A 19,208-nucleotide genomic window follows, 5' to 3' on the forward strand; every position below is an offset into this window, starting at 1 on the left:
AAGACATATATATACTTGTCAAAAAGATAAAAAATTAAAAATTGTTTTCTGTACTGCAAAAATATGTGAAAATTCATAGAGGAATGATAGGATTAAAATGTTTTGGAATAAGTGAGATTTAAGCTGAAACTGTATTACCAAAGTTTGGATGAATAAAGGAAAGGAAAACATATTTGGAGAGAGAGGCATAATGGAACAGAACAGTAGTGGGAGACTGTTTATGGAACAACAAGGTAAATGTATTTTTAGTACAGAGTAGTCTACATACAAGACTAATGCAAAATATAGTTAGATTGGTAAAATAGGGGCAGATTACAAAGTGGCTTAAAAGCCACTGAAAAGTTGGATTTGTAATATCTGTGAAAGGTTTTAAACAGGACTAGACCTTGTTCTGTAATTGTTGGGAGCATTAACATCAGAGTCAGCCCTGCTACTTAAATTACTCTGGGCAAGTTATAAACTTAAAATTTCTATGCCTTAATTTTCATCTCATTTGTTAAAATAGATATATTAGAAATAATACTACTGCTTGGAGTTGCTAGGATTAGATATGATAATGTAAATAAAGTATTTAGCGCAGTACTTTGCATTTAGTTTAATAAATTTCATTTGTGATATTAAGAAAAATTAAGCAATAATTGACAACAGTTTTTTTCGAAAGATTACAGAGGTTGAACCTGAACTATGGGAGCACAACTTAGGTGGTTGTGATACAGTGCCTAAATTAGAGTAGAGATGAACTCTTAAAAGAAGGGAAAAAATAGATGTGATAAGATAAAGTTGATGACAAACAATAGATTAAATAAGAGTAAAAAATGTAGCATTTCACATTTACAGAGCCGAGTAGTGTTTCCATTTATGCAAGGAATCTAGAAGCTGGTGTGAAGTTGTGGAGAAGAGCATGGACAGGAAATAAATGTAGTTTTAGAAATTATGAGTGTGAATATAGGATAGGAAGTCCTGAGTGCAATTAAGTGAATGTAACTGGAGTACCTCACACAGTCAATACATATTTAATATTTATTCTTAGACACATATTTAAAATATATTCAGAGAAACCTTGCCTCATCATTTTTAATTGAGTCTATAAGAAGCTAACAAATTTAGATGTCCTTTTCTTCCCTGCCACATCTTCTCTATTGTAACTGTAGAAGATGGATCCTCTTACAAGCTAAAGTCTTTATTTTCTTGACATTATCACCTTAATTCATCAAGAAGCTAATTATAGCCCCTGTTTACTCTTTTCTTCAATTTAGCTTTTTTGCTCTGCTCCTTCTTGGTAAGTTTACTTATCAAGGCTAACTATTGCCTGCATGTTACAGAATCCAGTGTATTTTTTACCTATTCACTTCTCTTTTTATTCATCTGTTGGGACACTTAGGTGGTTTCTATACCTCCTTGGCTATTGTGCATAATGTTGTGCTGAACATGGGAGCTAAGATATCTCTTTGGATCTTATATCCAGAACCAGGATTGCTAGATCATATGGCCATTATAATTTATTGCTTAGGGAATCTTCATACTGTTTTCCAAAATGACTATACAAACTTATATTCCTACTAATAACATAGGATAACTTTTCAGCTACGTCCTCACTAAAAACTTAACTATGTTTTGACTTTTTGATAATAGCCTCACATCTGTTAAGATGGCTATCTCCCAGTAGTTTCGATTTGCATTTTTCTGATGATTAGTAATGTTGAGCACTGTTTGTAAATCTTCCTTGAGAAAAACGTCTGTGAGTCCTTCACCTATTTTTTTAATCAAAACTTTTTTTAAACAGTTGTGGGAGTTACTTATGGTTTGGATGTCAACCCTTTGTTGGATAAATGGTTTGCAGATATTTTCTTCTATTTTGTAAGATGCTTTTTCATTTTGTTGATTGTTTTCTTTATTGTGCATGAAGTAGTGATCTTGAGATGTGACTCAAGATGGTTTTTGCTTCAATAGCTTCCCCATAGTTCTGGGGTAAAACCCACACTCTTTACCATGTATATAATGTCTTTTTCTCTAGCTTCATCTTATACCAGTCCTTTCAAACTCCCCCTCCTTGACAGGAGCAACTTATACTGGTAGTCTCTCTCTGCCAAGGATGCTGTGTACATAATATTTCTTTTGACTAGAATACCCTTTCTGACACTCATGCTGAGAAATTTCAGCTTGTTAGGGAGGGAGTCTGCAACTAGTCTGTATGAGATACCCTTTGTTCTCATTATTTTATCAGCCCCATATTTGTTTTCTTCAAAGCATTGTCACAATTTGAGGTTTGTTTAGTCTTTTTTTCTCAAACTCCTGGCCTCAAATGATCCTTCCACCTTAGCCTTCCAAGTAGCTGGGACTCTAGTAGTGTGTGCCGCTGTGCCCTGCTATTTAATCATTTTTCTGTCTCTCCTACTAGAAGCTTCATGAAGGCACATCTTGCTCAATATTTTACTCCTAACTTCTATTTCAGTGCCTGGTACTTGGTAGAACCTCAGTGATTACTGAGGTTACTGTAAGTCCTTTAGGTCATTGCAGGTGCAAAATCAAACTTGTTTGAAAGACTAGACCTGAGATTTTCTGTTTCTAATGCTTAGCTTGTTCCTAAGCATTAGAAAGACCTCATAATTAGGGTATGAGAGGAAAAAAGACTGCCAATTTGAATTGTGTATTCTCGGAGCATAGAGTTTCAAGGACATTTTAAGTGGGGCATAGAAAAGTTTGAATGGAACAAAGCTACCTGGGAAAAGCATAAGGTTTTGTTTCTTCAAGAAAGCACTTTCAGTAAAACAGAGAAAAGACAATTTGGTTTATAGACAGTGGGTTAAGAAAAATAAAAGAGGCAGTATATATAGATAGATAAAAATAGAATGGCAAGTGAGGTCTCCTAGAAGGTCAAATGGATCTAGATGTAGGAGAAATAGCTACATACCTGAAAATCAAGGATATTTGGTTATACTATTGATTATAATAAAAATTTAGATTGTGTATCATAAGATAGCTGACTTTATAATTGTAAAATCTTTTCTTTTTTTTTATATTTTAGAAAAGAGTCTGTCTCTCTTTTGCCCCAGCTAGAATGTAATGGTATCATTATGCCTCATTGCAACCTCAAACTCTTGGGCTCAAGCAATCCTTCCTCAGCCTCCCAAGTGGCTGGAAGTACAAGAATATACCACCATGTCCAGCTAAATTTTTCCATTTTTAGTAGAAATAGGGCTGGTCCTGAACTTTTGACCTCAAGCCAACCTCCCACCTAAGCCTCCCAGAGAGCTAGGATTATAGGCAAGAGGGATACCACTTTGGAAATTTTGCTTCTTATAAGATTCTAAGACTCTTATTTGAAATTGTGGAATTATTTTTTCTTTTGGTCAATATATTTTACTTAATTAAAAATGGTGGAATAGAGGTGAAGGCTGAACCTAGGGAAGAGGGAGGTTAAATTAACCTGCTGCTGTTCACCTTTTTCTTTCAGCTGGACATCACGAAGTTGTAGCTATAGGCACAGGCGAATACAATTATAGCCAGTGCATTAAGCCAAATGGAAGAGTGTTACATGACACTCATGCTGTTGTTACAGCAAGAAGGTCTCTCCTTAGGTAAGGTAATAGATACATTTAATGCCAACAAATACTAATATTTTCATCCCAAAGTAACTACATATAAATGTCTATTTACAAATGGAGTTTACTAATCATTAAGCCAAGACGTGACATACTCTTATCTAAGTCATCTGATTACTGATTACTTAAACCTTATTATAGTAACTAACAGGAGCTAGTCTGTGGATCTTGGAGGCTTTCACTATTAAGATTCTATGAACTTAGTTTTAGGAGCCCCCCGTTTAAAAAGATAAAAATAACATCTTTTTTACTGACTGAAGTTACTGGAAAGTATAGCTTTAGATATGTACCAAGTAGATATCACTCTGAATTAGCCATACTATCCCAGCACCAGAAACTGACAGGTTCATGCAGAGTTTACATATGGAATATAACTAAAATATTCTTCAGGCTATTATGTGTCAGAATGGGGCTGAGGTAAACATACCTCATTTCTTTTTCCAGATTCGTCTGTCACTCTGCTCATAAGCAGAGTAAATAGCAAATGGGAGAAGCAGGAATTTGAAGTCCTTTTATATGAAAACTTAAAAAGTAGGAAATGAGTGTTGCCTTCCTATTCACCAGCTTTGATTCTTTTTAAGCTAGGAACTTACTTTTTATCAAACTTTTTGTTATAAAAAAAAAAGTGAGAATAGGATAATAAATTCCCTGAATAAAATTCAGCTTCAGCAGTTATGATTTTCTGCTGTTCTTGTTTAATCTCTCCACACTCACTTTTTATTGTTGGTGTTTTCTTTGCTGCTGTAGTTTAAAACAAATTTATACAGTATTTTTACCATAAAAATGTAAGTATGTATGTTTCTGTAATAAAGAATTCTGTAGTTTTAAAAGAAAGATTATTCAGCAGATCCATGAAGATAATGCAACTCATTGCACTCCTGTCTGCCTAGTGTTTACAGAATTATTTGGCCTCTTTAAAAGAGCCTATCCTTGGAATGGTATATTATTGCTTAATTTTTTTATATATATATTTCTGATGGGATTGAATGAAATACATCTTAAAATCATTTTTTAAATAAGCAAAACAGTATGTCCAATATTTTTATTATAAGAGTACTTCTTAACTAATAGTTTTCACTCTATTGTTTCTATGTGTTTTTTCCTTTATAACCATTAGGGAACAGGAACTATAGTATTGCTGTTGTTGTAGTAGTTTATTTTGGTAAAGAAGGAGAAATATAAGTAAGATAAAAAGTTGACTCTTCACCTAGGAGGCTGAGAGCAGAACTGGCCAAGGAAGAAGGATGAAATCATTAGAGAAATGGGACTTTCATTTTGATTGTTAAAGACTCAAATGTGAAATGAAAGTATAGTGGAAGTCAAGAAATGGTGTTTTAGGGCAGGTTATGGGGTAGACTAAGCTCCAGTTGAGGACTTCTTGAGGGGCCTAACTTTTCATTAAAGCTAAGATTATTTTAGGAATTGTGTTAATATCAAAACTTTTGACATACAGGAACATTGCTTATGACACATATGGCTATGATCATTAAGATACATCTTTTATAAATTCTATTATTTGATAAAGTTATTACATTTATTTTAGGTACTTTTATAGACAACTTCTGCTCTTCTACAGCAAAAATCCTGCTATGATGGAAAAATCAATATTTTGTACAGAACCAGCTTCTGATCTACTCACTCTTAAACAGAATATCAACATTTACCTCTATATGAACCAATTGCCAAAAGGATCAGCCCAGATTAAGTCACAGTTGTAAGTATTGTGGAAGTTGTTAAAAACAAGTAGGATGGACATGCCATATATTCTGAATCACTATCGCAAATAGATCAAGTAAGTTTTATAATAATTATCTGTCTGTATTCTCCCTCCAGCCTTAAGTGATTGTTTGTTGCCTGTAGGAGACCACAAATCCTTTACCCTTTCTCTCCATTCAACTTGATCTATTATTGCTACAGGTTGAGCATCCCAAATCTGGAAATATAAAATTAGAAATATTCCAGACTTAAAAACTTTGTGAGCACCAACATGATGCTCAACGGAAATGTTCATTAGACATCTTGGATCTTGAGTTTTCAAATTTGGGTTACTCAATCAATAAGTATAAAGCAAATATTTCACAATCTGAAAAAAATCCAAAATAGGAAGTACTTCTGATCCCAAGCATTTCAGATAAGGGACGTTCAATCTGTACATAAAAGTTTCTTGTACCTTTTTATAACATTTAACATCCCCTTTCTTTTTTTAAGACCTCATAAACTTTATGAACATATATGCTATTCACATACAAATACAGCAGGGTATGGCCAAAGCTTTGCTTTGATGAATGTGTAGCATCAGGTATATAAAATTTAAATAGTACTGACAAAGAGAAAAGTAAAATTCACCTCAAATCTGACCATTTAATGATAATGGGTAATACTTTCACAAAAATTCCTCCACTAACCCTTTAAAAATAAGGTCAAAGTCCACAAACTTCAAGAAAAATAATTTTAGATTTTGTTATATTTTGTTGGAGTTGAATCTTAAAGAATTGTCAGTTTTCTTTGTTTTTGATGTCCTCATCATATTTTCAAGAAAATAACAAACTGTGATGGGGACAAAAATTAGTTTTTCTTTTGGCTCAGCACCTATACCTTAGCAGCTAGGGCGCCAGCCACATTCACAAGAGCTGGGGGCAGTTAATCCCTGGCCTGGATTTGCCTGCCAAACAACAATGACAACTGCAACAAAGAAGTAGCCAGGCATTATGGCAGGCACCTCTAGTCCCAGCTACTTGAGAGGCTGAGTCAGAAGAATTGCCTGAGCCCAGGAGTTTGAGGTTGCTGTGAGCTGTGATGCCACAGCTCTCTACCCAGGGTGATAGCTTGAGACACTGCCTCAAAAGAAAAAAAAATTAGTTTTTCTTTTGATTTTTTTTTAAGGGACATAGGAAAGATGAAATTATGAAAAGTGCCTATGCTAGAAGTTCTAAATATGGTTAATTTCTGTTTTATATTAATCTTGTAGAATAAAGTCACTCCATTCCTAACCTTGCTTTGTGCTTGTATCTATATTTGTTATTGAAAATAAATTTCTACTTGTAAGTTAAACATTTTAGAGAATAAATCTGAGGTACATGTAGATTTTACTCTGTCAACTTTTTTTTTAAAGAAGAAACTTTTTTTCTTTCCCCAGACGTCTGAATCCACATTCTATATCTGCATTTGAAGCCAACGAAGAACTGAGTCTCCATGTGGCTGTTGAAGGAAAAATTTATCTGACTGTTTACTGTCCAGCAGATGTTGTTAATAGAGTAAGCAGTATGTCCTCAAGTGACAAATTGACAAGATGGGAAGTGCTTGGTGTACAGGGAGCATTGCTGAGTCACTTTATACAGCCAGTTTATGTCAGCAGTATACTTGTTGGTGAGTGGACTTTTAGTACCTCCTAACCTTTTTCCCTAAGTAAATACTCTGTATTTTACTTATTGACATAAATCCAGCCTTTGCATACATTAAACTTTAAGGTCAAGACATAAATTCACTGTTTAGGTTGAGCTGCTTGTTTCACAGCAACTTTTAATCACACCTAATATGATGTGACTTTTGCATTGGGAAGCCAGGAATTAATATTTTACTTAGCCAATTTGGTATATTCTGTCTTGAAACTAAACTTTTGTTTGTATAATATTTGATTTTCCTCCTTTTATTTTGTAAAAAGATGCTTCCTTGAACTTATCAAATTTAAAAGCTTATATTGACTTATCCTTGAAATAAGAAAAATGTTAAGTGCCCATTAGGGGTCTTTCCTTATACATTTTTATACTTTTGATCAAATGAATATGAAATAACAACACAAATAACATTAATTAGTAATTCTTTGGTGGGAGATATTTAAGAATGCTGAATTTATATTTGAATGGCTTTACAGACCTCATTGGCAAGCAGTTGTGGGGCTCATTTCAGCAGTTTTCACAAGGCCTTGTTTATTTCACAGTTTAGTTATCCTTGTGAAACAATTTACTACCATCACTTGGGCATTCTTTGCTTATTGTAATTTTTGGAAATGAATGCATGTGCAAACTTTAGATCTTGCTTTTTTTTTTAGGCTGTGCTAATTCTGTTTTTTTTTTTTCTTGTTTTTTCTTAATATATTTTATGCCTGTTTTTTTAGGAACTTCACTTACTGTGCTTTTTTTTCAGTTTCATATGCATACAAGTTATTGTAAAAAGAGAAATGTTTATTTGATTTGTGCAGGAAATGCATTACTTGATTCACAATTCAAAAGATTCAAAATGATTTTTAGTGAAAAGTTTCTATTTTAATGCAGTTCCAGATAGAGAGCATTTAAGACTAGTTTAAAAGCATTCAATAATGTGACATGTAAAATTTAAAGACAACCTATTCCATTAGTTGAATACTCCACTTCTTTAAAAAAAAAAAAAATCTTTCTTATATAGGGTTCTGTACTAAGAGACAATAAATATTAAATCTAATTCTTTAAACATAATGACCTTGTCCCCTTTTCTGTTAAGCCTTAAAAGAACTATACAATTCTTTATTTTGGTTCTTTAAAACCTATGTTAATTTAATAGATCATTTATGTATAGAAAGAGTATTGTAGAGGCAAAGGGAAGAAGGTTCACTAAAAACCTGCAAAAACAGATTTTAATAGAAGAAAAGCATGTAGATTTATTAATGTGCATGGGAAACAGGGATGGGAATCTGGGAAACAGGGATGGGAATCAGAGTGATTACCAAATTACTCAGTATAATACAGAAACTCATATACCCTTTTTCATATGTGAGAGGGGAAACAGGGAATGTAGACAATTCTTTTGGGACAATAAATTATTAGGGAGAATGAATGGACTCAGGAAGCAGGAGGATGAGATTATGGGAAGGTGAGGGCAGTCAGTTTTTGTACCCTGTCTGAAGCTTCCCTAGACTGAAAGCTGAGTTTGTGGCTATAGGGAGAAAAATTAAGTTAATAGCTAAGTCACAAAGGATTCTATTAAACCAATCTTCCTTGGGAAGGAAAGAAGCCCAATTAAACAGTTTTGTCTCATTTCAGAAGGTGCATTGCCAATGGGCTCTATTAAAAAGAACCACACGTATGTATGAAAATAACTACTCGCTTGTGGGTAAAGATGCCCTAAATTATAGTGAGCAGCCAAGTGGATAAGGAAATTCCAGAGTGAATCCTTTCTGGTGCTTTGGGAAAGAGGATCGGAGATCCTCTACAGATGTTCATTCTGTCACTTTATGGTATTTTGTCATTTTGTGGTAGTCTTTTGAAATTTAAAACATAAGAGCTAGGCTTGAATTAAAAGGAATTTTATTTCAATAGAAACTTATTCAGAGTAATCTGGAAAAACAATTTCAGTTTACTTGGATACTGAGAAATAGCTGGATTTATGTTCATTTTCTAGCTTTTTTACAATGTTTTATGAATTTGGTAACCCCTAGTAAAATAAGTTCATTGTCTAAATACTTCAAAAATGTTTGTCCAGAGGTATTTTCAGCTAGAAGTGCCTTTCACATACTGAAGTGAATTGTAGAGAACACTAAATGCTAATTTCCTCCTATTGAAGGAATCTATTATAAACATAATTCATAGACTTCTAAAAAGTAGTTGATAATCTTAGAGATTTGGTTATACAATTCTTTTGTTTTCTTTTTTCAAATTAGGAATATGAAATTCAGAATGCTAATAAAAATACTTGCCTAAAGTAAGTCAGTTTGCTTATTGTCAGAGCCTGGACTCAAACCCAGTTTTTATAACTTCTCATGCTGCTGCTTCTGATCTTTAATGTATGAATTTCTATCAGGTCTTCTATCATAGTCTTTGAATGAATTTAACCTTTAACTTTAACCTTGAAATTTATTTCACATCATTTTCAATGCATAAAAAAATTTGAATTATAAAATATAATCTTAAAGATATATTTTTCTAGGAACAATATTTACTCTCAAGATATAATCAAAATCGGCTCAGTGCCTGTAGCTCAGTGGCTAAGGGCACCAGCCACATACACCAAAGCTGGCAAGTTCAAATCCAGCTCAGGCCTACCAAGCAATGACAACTGCAACCAAAAATATAACTGGGTGTTGTGGCAGGCATCTATAGTCCCAGCTACTTGGGAGACTGAGGCAAGAGAATTGCTTAAATCCAAGAGTTAGAGGTTGCTGTGAGCTGTGATGCCATAGGACTCTACCAAGGGCGACAAAGTAAGACGCTGTCTCAAAAAAAAAAAAAAGACATAATCAAAATCATACTTTACGTACAGTAAATCATTAATATATACATATGAAAAGGAAAAAAACTTAAATTATAAATTACCTTTTTGTCTATTACTTTAGTTTTTATACTTCCCATTATAATATCTAGGTGAAACAATTTGATGTATAATAATCTGATGAGGAGTTTGACTTATAAGGTTTTTTTCTTTTTACAAATATGTTTGTTTTTTTAGGAATAACAAGTGTCATCCCTTCCAGTGTGTAATAAATACATTTGATTTTCTTTTAAATACATATCTACTCTTTGTTATAGATACAATAACTTTTTCAGACCTTAGTTATATGCATGTTTTTTCTGTGCCCAAATATATTTTTAATTTGACTAGCCTTCATTTGTTACTCTTGATTTTGAATACTTAAAAGAAATATTTAGAAAAAGGATATCAGAAGCAACTTATGTCCATTTTAGATTATTTTCTTAGTGCCACGTAGTCAAAATGAATTCCTAGTAACCATCTCAACAATTTTAATGATAAGCAAATAAAATTTTTTTATGAAATATGTCTAGTGGTATACAAAGATTCTTCTATTATTTGTAAGAACCTCTGACCTAAGAAGGAAAGAGATTTGCTTTATGATTATTTTCAAATAGGAGTGACTGCTGCTTAACTTCTGTTTTGAAGTTTGATGCAGCTCAGTATTTTATAATAGCGACATTGTGTCATCTTCAATAGTTAAGACTGAGAATTCAGTCTTGAAGGTTGAAAGATAAAAACTAGGAAGTTTTCAAACTTGGCCACAGTTTTAACCAGAGATGTTAATTCTTTAAATTACTTTGTGTTGCGAAATTGAACATATATTATTGGAACATTTAACTTGTGGCCCTTAGACATGAGAAATAACTTTTATCTATTTCTCAGCCACATTTATCTTCTGCATCATGTGCTCATTTCTTACTGTAATCAGAAGAATTCAAGACAGAATGAGCCAGTTATCTCTGGAAAAACCTTCTAAAAAGTACCAGTTTCTTTCTGGGTCTTTGTTTTCATTCACTAGAATGACTCTACTTTCTGTATAAGAGTCTTTTTTTTATTGGAAATTCTGACTTATTACCTTGTCCTGGTTTTGGTAAAAACTATGGAAGATCTAAGAGAGCAGAAGTAAGAGAGAAGGTTGAAAGATAAAAGATAAAGAAATGGACTTTTGACTGTTTCCAATTTTTTTTCTTGTCTTTTGTTGTTGTTACAGCCTTTTGATATTGAACTTCTGAGTATTTTGTTTTTGCTTTCTAGGTGACGGGAATTGCAGTGATACTAGAGGCTTAGAAATTGCTATAAAGCAACGTGTTGATGATGCGTTAACTTCGAAACTTCCAATGTTTTACTTGGTCAATAGACCTCATATTAGTTTAGTACCCTGTGCATATCCACTTCAGATAAACTTGGAATATAAATCCCTGAGTCTGAATTGGGCACAAGGGGATATTTCTTTGGAGATTGTGGATGGCCTAAGTGGAAAGATCACTGAAAGGTTAGAGTTACTAATTTCTTTAAAAATAATATTACTTAAGCAAAAGAATACATTTTATTGCATTTTTGTAACCATTTGTTGAATTCTGAACAATAATAATTACTATCATTAGTTGATTATAACTATGTTGCAAATATCAAACTAGTTTTTTTTAAAAAGCCTGAGTAATACAGCTTCATAATCTGCTTTTCCAAGTGTTATTTCATGACCATTAGCATCATGTAATTTTTTCAAAATTCAGTTTATCCTGCTGAATCTGAATTTCTGTATCTGGGGCTCAGGAATCTCTATTTTTTTTAACATGCCTTTTCAAATACTCCCTATATGCACTTAAGTGTGAGAACTTTTTTTGGTTTTGTTTTTTGAGACAAAGTCTTAAGCTGTCACCCTAGGTAGAGTACCGTGGTGTCACAGTTCATAGCAACCTCAAACTCTTGGGCTTAAGCGATTCTCTTGCCTCAGCCTCCCAAGTAGCTGGGACAACGCCTGACTATTTTGGTTGTAGTTGTCATTGTTGTTTGGCAGACCCGGGCTGGATTCAAACCCGCCAGCTCCAGTGTATATGGCTGGCACCCTAACTACAGGCGCCGAGCCTAAATGTGAGAACTTTAGTACCACTACTTTGTTCCAATAACCCTGTAGGGTGCTTGACTGAGTCCATACCAATGAATGGTATGGACTCAGTCAAGGGTAACACTATTTCAAGTAGGATGAATTACACTAGTATGCCTTGGATCAACATAAATTAGTGTTTTACTATTAATAACAAACTCAACCACACACATAAATAAAACAAGTCTTCGATGAAAGACATTAAAAAATATAGTATAACAAAGATGAAGTTAATAAATGTAATATGAGTTTAACTCATTTATTATGGCCAGATACTTAGTGATTACAAACAGAAAGTGGAAGATGTAATCTAAATATTAGACAAGGTATAATAAGTCTCAAAGGGTTAAAATAAGACAAAGGAGGACTCCTTAACATTATAAAGAGTATAGGCTGTGCTCCGTGGCTCACACCTGTAATCCTAGTACTCTGGAAGGCCAAGGCAGGTGGATTGCCTTTGCTCACAGGTTTGAGACCAGCCTAAGCCAGAGGAAGACCTCGTCTCTAAAAATCGCTGAGCATTGTGGTGGGCACCTGTAGCCTCAGCTACCTACGAGGCGGAAGCAAGAGAGTCATTCGAACCTAAGAATTTGCTATTGCTGTGAGCTATGACTTCATAGCACTCTACCAAGGGCAACAAAGTGAGACTCTCTCAAAAAAAAAAAGAGTGGTGCCTGTGGCTCAGAGAGTAGGGCGCTGCCCCATATACTGAGGGAGGCAGGTTCAAACCTGGCCCCAGCCAAACTGCAACAAAAAATAGCTGGGTGTTGTGGCAGGCACCTGTAGTCCCAGCTACTTGGGAGGCTGAGGCAAGAGAATTCCTTAAGCCCAAGAGTTTGAGGTTGCTGTGAGCTGTGATGCCACTGCATTCTACCAAGGGTGACAAAGAGAGACTCTATCTCTAAAAAAAAAAAAATTATACATTATAAAGAGTATAATTCATCAGATAGAATAGTCATAGATACTTTCACTGCAAGTGACATAGTATCAACACAAATAAAGCAGAAATTATAGAAGATGAGTAAAAATAGAAACACTATTAGTAGAGACAATAATTCACCTCTTCTACTTCATAGTAGATCAAGTGGGCAAAACAGTAAACAAGGATATAGCTATTTTAAATAATAAAGTAGATTTAATTAAAAACTAAGTGCCATAAAAATATATATATACAGCTACTTTTCAAGAACGTATGGCATGTTGTTAAAAAATATACAATATATTAGGCCATAAAGAAAAGCTCAAATTCCAAAAACTAAAAACAATGCAGATAATATTCTCTGATTATGAGATAAAACTATAAATAAAAAACCTAGAATACTAGAAGAAGCTACTTTTCCTGGGAGAAAATGTTAATGACAGACTCACCTATACACATAAATAAAACAGCTGTTAGCTCAAAGGGAAATATAAACTGAAATTGCAGAATATTTAGAATACAAGGATATTGAAAGCATTACATATCAGAATGTAGGATATAGATTTCAAACAAAGCTAAATAGAGAAGTCAAAGCCTTAAGTGCTTATATCAATAAATAATGGAAATACACTAAGAAGAATGAAGGAATGACTAGAAATGTAAAATCTAAAAACAAAGGAGAATAACTTACAAACAGCTGATTCTGTGAAAAATCATATAAAATAATACATAAGAAATTGCTTAGAAATAGGGGAAATTAAAAGAATTAAAGCTATTTAGTATAACCATTCAAATATAATTTAAAACCTGAGTGAAATGGATGAATTTCTAGTAATAGATTATTTCCAAAATTGGCAGAGAAGAGGAAAAAATCGAAACACTATTTTCATGAGAACAACATCAAGAAAATACTCAAGCACCCATTCTGAGGTGATTCAGAGCTGTGGGTCAACTATCAGATTAGGTTACCTTCACTCATGTGTTTTCTTACCATCTAATTGGCTAGTTCCAGCAGATTCACAGGACAAATGAAAGGGTCCCAAGAAAATTAGAACACAGACCTAGGCTCAAAACTGTCGCACTGTCCTGTTCACCAAAGCAAATCACAAGGATAGTATAATTCAACGGAAGGGAAAACTAACCACACATGTTGATGAAGGATATGATAAGTCACATTGTAAAGAGCATGGAGACCAGGAAAAATGAAGGAGTTGGGCAATTTTTGTAATCTATTATCAAGAACTGAGAGGATATAATGAAAGCAAAAAGTTACAATAGTGAAAAGATTTGTGACCTGTGCACCCACTTTTATTAGAAACCCAGACAAATTACACATCCACATGTACATGCATTCACGTGTATGTAGAGGGTCATGAAGTGGCTGTGTATATGTTATTTTTTTATTGAGTTAAAATTTACCTGCACATTATACAGTTTCATGAATTTTGATATATTTAATTTACCTATGTAACCATCATCCCAGTCAAAATGCAGGATATTTTCATCATCCACCCCCTTCTAGTTAATTCCTGATAAAACCACTGTTCTAATTTATTTTTATTATCATAGATAAATTTTGCTTCAAACAGTAGAAATATTTCAAATATCAGTCTTCTGCATTAAGTTTTGATACACTACTATGATAAGTTAAACTATAAAAGGTTAGCTTTAGGAAGTAAATATTAAAAATTATTTTCATGTAAAATAACTTCATTTTATGTATCATACATAATGGAATCAATAAATATTTTATAGACTATGTTGATTTTTAATCTCCACAATTTTTACCACAAACCTTCAAATTATGATTAGTGTATGTTTCATTCTTTTCTTTTTTAGTTCCCCATTTAAAAGCGGTGTGTCAATGGCAAGTCGACTTTGTAAGGCTGCAATGTTAAGTCGATTTAACCTGCTTGCCAAAGAAGCTAAAAAAGATCTACTTGAAGCTAGTACATATCATGCAGCTAAGGTAAGTCCTTAAAGAAATGAAGTTAATGAGGGAAATAAAATTTAAGACATTAATTTTATTGATTATATGCAGCAAAAGTTTATTTAAGAATTCTTGAATACAAGATATTACCAGATAATGGTAAAATTAATTTTTTTAAGTGCATATGCCAGAAACTGGATATATAAAGAAATATTGCCGCTTAAGGTAGCCACTTTGGTATGATACATACTTGCTTCAACAAAATTGCTCAAAACTTACTATATCATACCCAGAGAAATAAAATAGTAATACAGTTTTATCTCTATATGACATTAATTGTGGTAACAATAGAATATTAAGTATTCCAAAATAATATTTAATATCCATATAAAGTAGTTTTCTACCTAAAGCTTTAATTTCAACATGTGATTTGGACCTGTTTTAGTAAATGACATATACAGCCTTTGGTTTTTTCATACAAATATAATACAGGCTTAAGTAGAAAATTTGGAAAATGTTTAAAAATATAGAAGAAAAATATTACTTGTAATCCCACTTACCATGCATAGATACTGTGCTCTTGATCTTTTAATGTAAGTATATTATTTTGTTTCTTATGTATGTGTATTTTTGTATGCACATATTTAAAATGTTAAGATCATACTGGATAAATTTTTTAATCTCTTTTAAATCAACATGACATAAACACTCTTCCATGTTAACATTATTAAATATTACATAAAAATTCTGTTTGATAACTGAATTTCAAAAGTAATACAGTACTGTATGAAAATCTCTCAATTTTACCAACACTTTAATGCTCAGACTATGTGATTACAACCTATAAAAGCAGGTATATTAACTACAAGTCACATATTTTTAAGTATAAAAGCTTACCTACATAATTTCTGATTTTGGTGGCATAAAGAGGTTATAAGTCTTATCTATAACAAAAACTGTACAGAATTATCAGAAACAGCCTTCACAACTCTAGACATTTGACGAAAGGCAGAAAAAATAATGAAAAGTGAGTGTTCTTCAAAAACTGTTACTACTTTGGGTAAGAGTAACAGGAGCATATGGCCCTCTTGCCCAGAGTTCTCATTTTCTGTTTCTTTCTGCTAGTCTTAAATGGCAAGAACTGTAATTTTAGCCCATTGAGGCTGCCAGCAAAAGCAATGGCTTTGCTGTCAGAGGGGATAGACTTGATTTGGGTCAAGGGTTGAAAATTTGCAGTTTTGCCATACTGACTGCCAAACCTGGCAGGAAATGAATGCCAAAAACTGGTAATATTGCTGGCCCAAATTTGTAGTCTGGGTTAGAGGCAAATGATGAACAACCAGCAACTTACCAAGGAAATTTTGAAAAGGAGAGAGCTAAATTCTTTGTGTCTCCCTACCTGACTAAAAATTCTTGTGCTGAGGATACCCAAAATAGCTGATCAAAAAGTGAAAGCCAGGGGATACTTGAGAACTAATTATAACATTCAGTATTCTCCCTTCCACACACAGATAAGAGTAGATAAAGGTATATTATGCCTTATAGACTTAATGCGTTAGAGCACAACTTCTGCTGAAGTCTTTTGCTGATCACTAAGCTATGCAGATTCAAGCTAACAACTGAGAAGGCAAGCTGAAACATGCACAGAAGAATTTAAAAACTATATAAGTTAACACCTATAAAACCCACATAATTATCTCAAAATATGTGCAAAATGGACTTGACCAAGTCCAAGACCCATTCACAGTAAAAACACTGAACAAATAAGGAATAGAAGTGAACCTCCTCAACTTCATAAAGGGCATCAAAGAAAAACCTACCATTGACATTATATCTAATAGTGAAAGACTGTATACTCCCTCCCTCACCCCAGATTAGGGGAGAAGGCAAAAATGTTTCTCACCTCTTGGATTCAACACTATTCTCTAGGTCTTAACCAGTGCAGTAAGGCAAGAGAAAGAGGTAAAGTTACTATACTGGAAACAGAAGAAAAAAAATTTCTTTATTCTTAAATGATACAATGTTGTAAGTAAAATATTCTTTGCAAACTATCAGAAAACAAGCTAAATAATATGTAAATTTAGCAAGGTCACAAGACTTAAGAACAATATAGAAAAAGCAATTTTATATCTATGTACTAGGAATGATGACTCCAAAAATTAAATTGAGAAAACCTCTTCACCCACAATAACTCCAAATGTTCTCTCTCTTTCTCACTCGCGAGCTCTCTCTGTCTCTCTCTCTCTCACACACACACACATTGAACAAAAGCCCAAGACTGGTACAGTGGAAATGATGAGATGTTCCTGAAAGCAATTGAAGGAGACCTGATAAAATGGAGAGATGTGTCATCTTAGATTGGGAAACTCAGTAGGGATAGGATGTTACCTCTTTCCAAATTAATATATATCTCCGATGCAAAATTGAAATCCCAGCAGGCTTTTGTGTAGAAATTGGCAAACTGATTGTGAAATTGATAAGGAATTCCAAAGGACATAGAAGAGCCAAAATTTTGAAAGAGAACAAAGAGGGAAACCTTAGCCTGCCTAGTTTCAAAACTCACTATAAAGCCACAGAAATTAAGATTACATATTAATATGATAGACATATATATCAGTGGAACAGAAATAAACCCACATTTATATGGTCAATCAATTTTGTACAAAAGTAGCAAGGTAATTCAAAGGGATCAAAAATAGTCTTTTCAGCAAATGGTGATATATCTACAGGTAAAAAAAAATTAATGTAGAACTGTATGTCACACAAAAATTCAAAATGGATGTTAGATCTAGCTGTGAGAGCTAAAATTAAAACTTTAAGATGAAATAATTACATTCTTTAAGAAAGATTGATAGATATCACATCAGAGTATAATCCATAAAAGGAAAAAACTGATCATTTGAATTAAAAAATTTTCAAAATTAAGAAAAAAATATAAGCCATAGGCAGGGAGAAAATACTTATAAATCACCCCTATGTCAAATGACTTGGATCCGCAATAATTCACAACTATCAAAAACTAGAGACAGTTCAAATGTCTATCAGCTGATGAATGTGTGAACACAATATGGTATATCCCTGCAATGAAGTATTAATCAGCAATTAAAAAGAACAAACTACTGATTCATGAAACAGTATGGATGAACCAGAAAACACTATGCTAACTGAAAGAAACCTGGCACAAAAAGAATACCTATTGTGTTAGTCAATTTATATAAAGTTTTAGAAAAAACAAAACTCAGTGAGACAGAAAATACTGACTTATGGTTGCCTGGGGCTAGGGCTGGCCAGGAATACAAATTCACTGTAGGGAGGCCACAATGGAACTTCTTAGGGATGGATTTGTTTTACATCTGGACTGTGGTAATATTTGCATACTTTTATACATGTATTAAAAATATCAAACTGTACACTTACAGTCAGTGAGTTTTATGGTATATAAATTAACCTCAAAGCTGGCTTTTTAAAAGTTCATGTGTATGTTCACCTATAAAACATGAAAATATACCAAAATAGTAATGGTAGTTATTATTTGGGCTTATGGGTAATTTTTTATAATGTATATTTTCTCTGTTTTTAAATTTTCTGTAGTGAGTATGATTACTCTTAATTAAAAATGTTGAAATAAAAAAGAAATATAGCTTTTTAGGAGTGTTGGGAAGGAAATTATTTAGCTTCAAAAATATTTAAAAAATAGGAATTCAAAAATATTTTCATTAATTTTTTAAATGTCAAGGAAAAGAATATTATTTTCATAAGTAAAATTCTAACATTTTTTGTAAGTAAAATTCTGACTGTTTTCTGTAACTCATTTTTTTCCTTTCCAGTGTATGTCTGGCTCCTATCAAGAAGCTAAAACTTTGTTGAAATCCTACTTACAGCAACACGGCTATGGATCCTGGATTGTGAAATCTCCCTGTATAGAGCAATTTAGTATGTGATTTAGGCAATCCACTGTCATATTAAAAATCTTCTATTTTTTGGTGTGTTTTGACTAGTAAAAATGCTTTTAAAAATTGTTTTCAACTTTTAAAATCAGAGTCTTGCAACAGTAATGTCCAGGGGTTACTAAAAATTTGTAAATATTCCTGTTAATTTACATTGAAACATTAGTGTATTTTACCTTTTCTCTTTTATTGGAAAAAGAATTACCTTAGTCAATATTTAACCACTTCATATTTATTTTTATAGAGATTATAAAACTACTGCCTTTTTTATATTTTAAAAGATTATATTTTAGGTTTTTACTACTTGCTTTAAAGCTATTTATACAGCTGCAATATTCAACATTGTGTCCTTATATCTCACTCAATTATTTTTTAATAATTGGAAGCCTAGTATAAAAAATAATTCTTATTCACTGACTAATGCAGCAGTTATTTGATTGTCTAATATTTGCTAGTTACCACTCTAGACAATAGTAAAAAAATA

General features: G+C 32.9%; 1 protein-coding gene across 2 annotated transcripts in view; it reads left to right on the top strand.

The window, feature by feature from the left end:
- ADAD1 (adenosine deaminase domain containing 1) overlaps positions 1-18,771 on the top strand; it is a 34,709-nt gene extending 15,938 nt beyond the window's left edge. Inside the window, exons 7-12 of one of the 2 annotated variants that reach the window (XM_003795517.1) lie at positions 3,455-3,578; positions 5,146-5,316; positions 6,739-6,968; positions 11,079-11,316; positions 14,687-14,816; positions 18,605-18,771. In XM_003795517.1, coding sequence (XP_003795565.2) covers positions 3,455-3,578; positions 5,146-5,316; positions 6,739-6,968; positions 11,079-11,316; positions 14,687-14,816; positions 18,605-18,718 — 1,007 coding nt within the window. In that variant the 3' untranslated portion in view covers positions 18,719-18,771. The remainder of the gene's footprint in view (positions 1-3,454; positions 3,579-5,145; positions 5,317-6,738; positions 6,969-11,078; positions 11,317-14,686; positions 14,817-18,604) is intronic. The other variant, XM_012808727.1, reaches the window with a different exon arrangement.
- Positions 18,772-19,208: the final 437 nt, after the last annotated feature.

Source organism: Otolemur garnettii, unplaced genomic scaffold (assembly GCF_000181295.1).
Source record: "Otolemur garnettii isolate 467f Iridium unplaced genomic scaffold, OtoGar3 scaffold00093, whole genome shotgun sequence".
In the NCBI taxonomy this organism is placed as follows: Eukaryota; Metazoa; Chordata; class Mammalia; order Primates; family Galagidae; genus Otolemur; species Otolemur garnettii.